At 56.4% G+C, this 1,075-nt stretch overlaps 1 protein-coding gene across 1 annotated transcript; it reads right to left on the bottom strand.

Moving 5' to 3' along the window:
• Window positions 1-329: 329 nt before the first annotated feature.
• Window positions 330-732, bottom strand: EMH_0086490 (uncharacterized protein; the record flags this gene model as incomplete). Its single annotated transcript, XM_038022894.1, has 2 exons — window positions 330-449; window positions 571-732. 2 exons carry the CDS (start codon window positions 730-732, stop codon window positions 330-332), a joined length of 282 nt encoding a protein of 93 aa, XP_037878748.1.
• Window positions 733-1,075: the final 343 nt, after the last annotated feature.

Here is a 1,075-nt window from a genome sequence, read left to right as displayed (position 1 = left end):
GAGTGGCATAGTATTGTTCAGGAGAATGCAACTCCAAGCGATGCGTCANCTAAGCTTGCGACCCAATGCCGGAGTGGCATAGTATTGTTCAGGAGAATGCAACTCCAAGCGATGCGTCAGCAATTGCCTCCTCGGAGTTGCCAACGGTGGAATCGATATTTACTCGGTCGAGGAACTTGAGATGCAAAGCCTGTCGTCCCTCTTCATCTCTACGTGTTGTTCTGGCTGCCTTAGCCTCTGTCGCAGCAATTGTAATACTTGTCTTTCTATGTTCGCACGCGTACAACAGACGTGCAGTCCAAGACTTTCGAACCCGCAGGCTGGCCAGCTCAGATGAGAGCGACGCTCCAAGTGATGTCTGCGGCGAAGTTGGTGGGGAGGAGGAGCAGCCACAGCGTGAGCTTCCCCGCCTTCCCAACTTGCCTGCTGGCGGCGAGAAGGAGGTCCCCCTTAAAAAGCGGTTGTTGGAAAGGGTGGGTGAAGCCCGGAGGGGTGGCAGTGCCCATGAAGACCAGCAGCAACGGCAACCGCAAAATTTGAATGAAGCCGCTGAAGTTCAGTCCGGCTCACCGGGAACTCAAGCTCGTCAAGGACAGGAGCAGCCTGGCCCTTCGCCAGTTCTGGTTGGCAGCCCACTCTCTTCAGCACAAGATCGGGGTCCTGGAGAGTCCGATGCAGCAACGAGACCGCTGGATCGCGTCCCTCATCAGCATGCTGCCGTCCACTGTGCATCATGCGCAAGGCAAACACCCTCTATGGGGATGCAACAGCTGAGGGGACAGCTGCAGCAACACATGAGACGAATGCGACGGCAGCTGCAACAACAGCGGCGTTGGACGCAGCGACAGCTTCATCGGTTCCAGCAGCACCTGCAGCGGGAGCGGCGGCACCGACAACAGCTCGAGGCCCAAATTCAGCGAGTCCAAGGAGTTCTATCGATGTTATATCACCCTCAACAACAACTTCTGCTTTGGCATGAGCGACAGCAGCAACTTCTGCGCCAACAGCAGCAGCAGCAGCAGTATTTGCTTCAACAGCAGGCGCATTTGCGCTGGATGCAGCAGCAGCAGCAACA

This window comes from Eimeria mitis, genomic scaffold (assembly GCF_000499745.2).
Source record: "Eimeria mitis Houghton genomic scaffold, Emh_scaff6199, whole genome shotgun sequence".
In the NCBI taxonomy this organism is placed as follows: Eukaryota; Apicomplexa; class Conoidasida; order Eucoccidiorida; family Eimeriidae; genus Eimeria; species Eimeria mitis.
The sequence above is the reverse complement of the archived record's forward strand: the minus strand, read 5'-3'. Positions and strand labels throughout refer to the sequence as shown.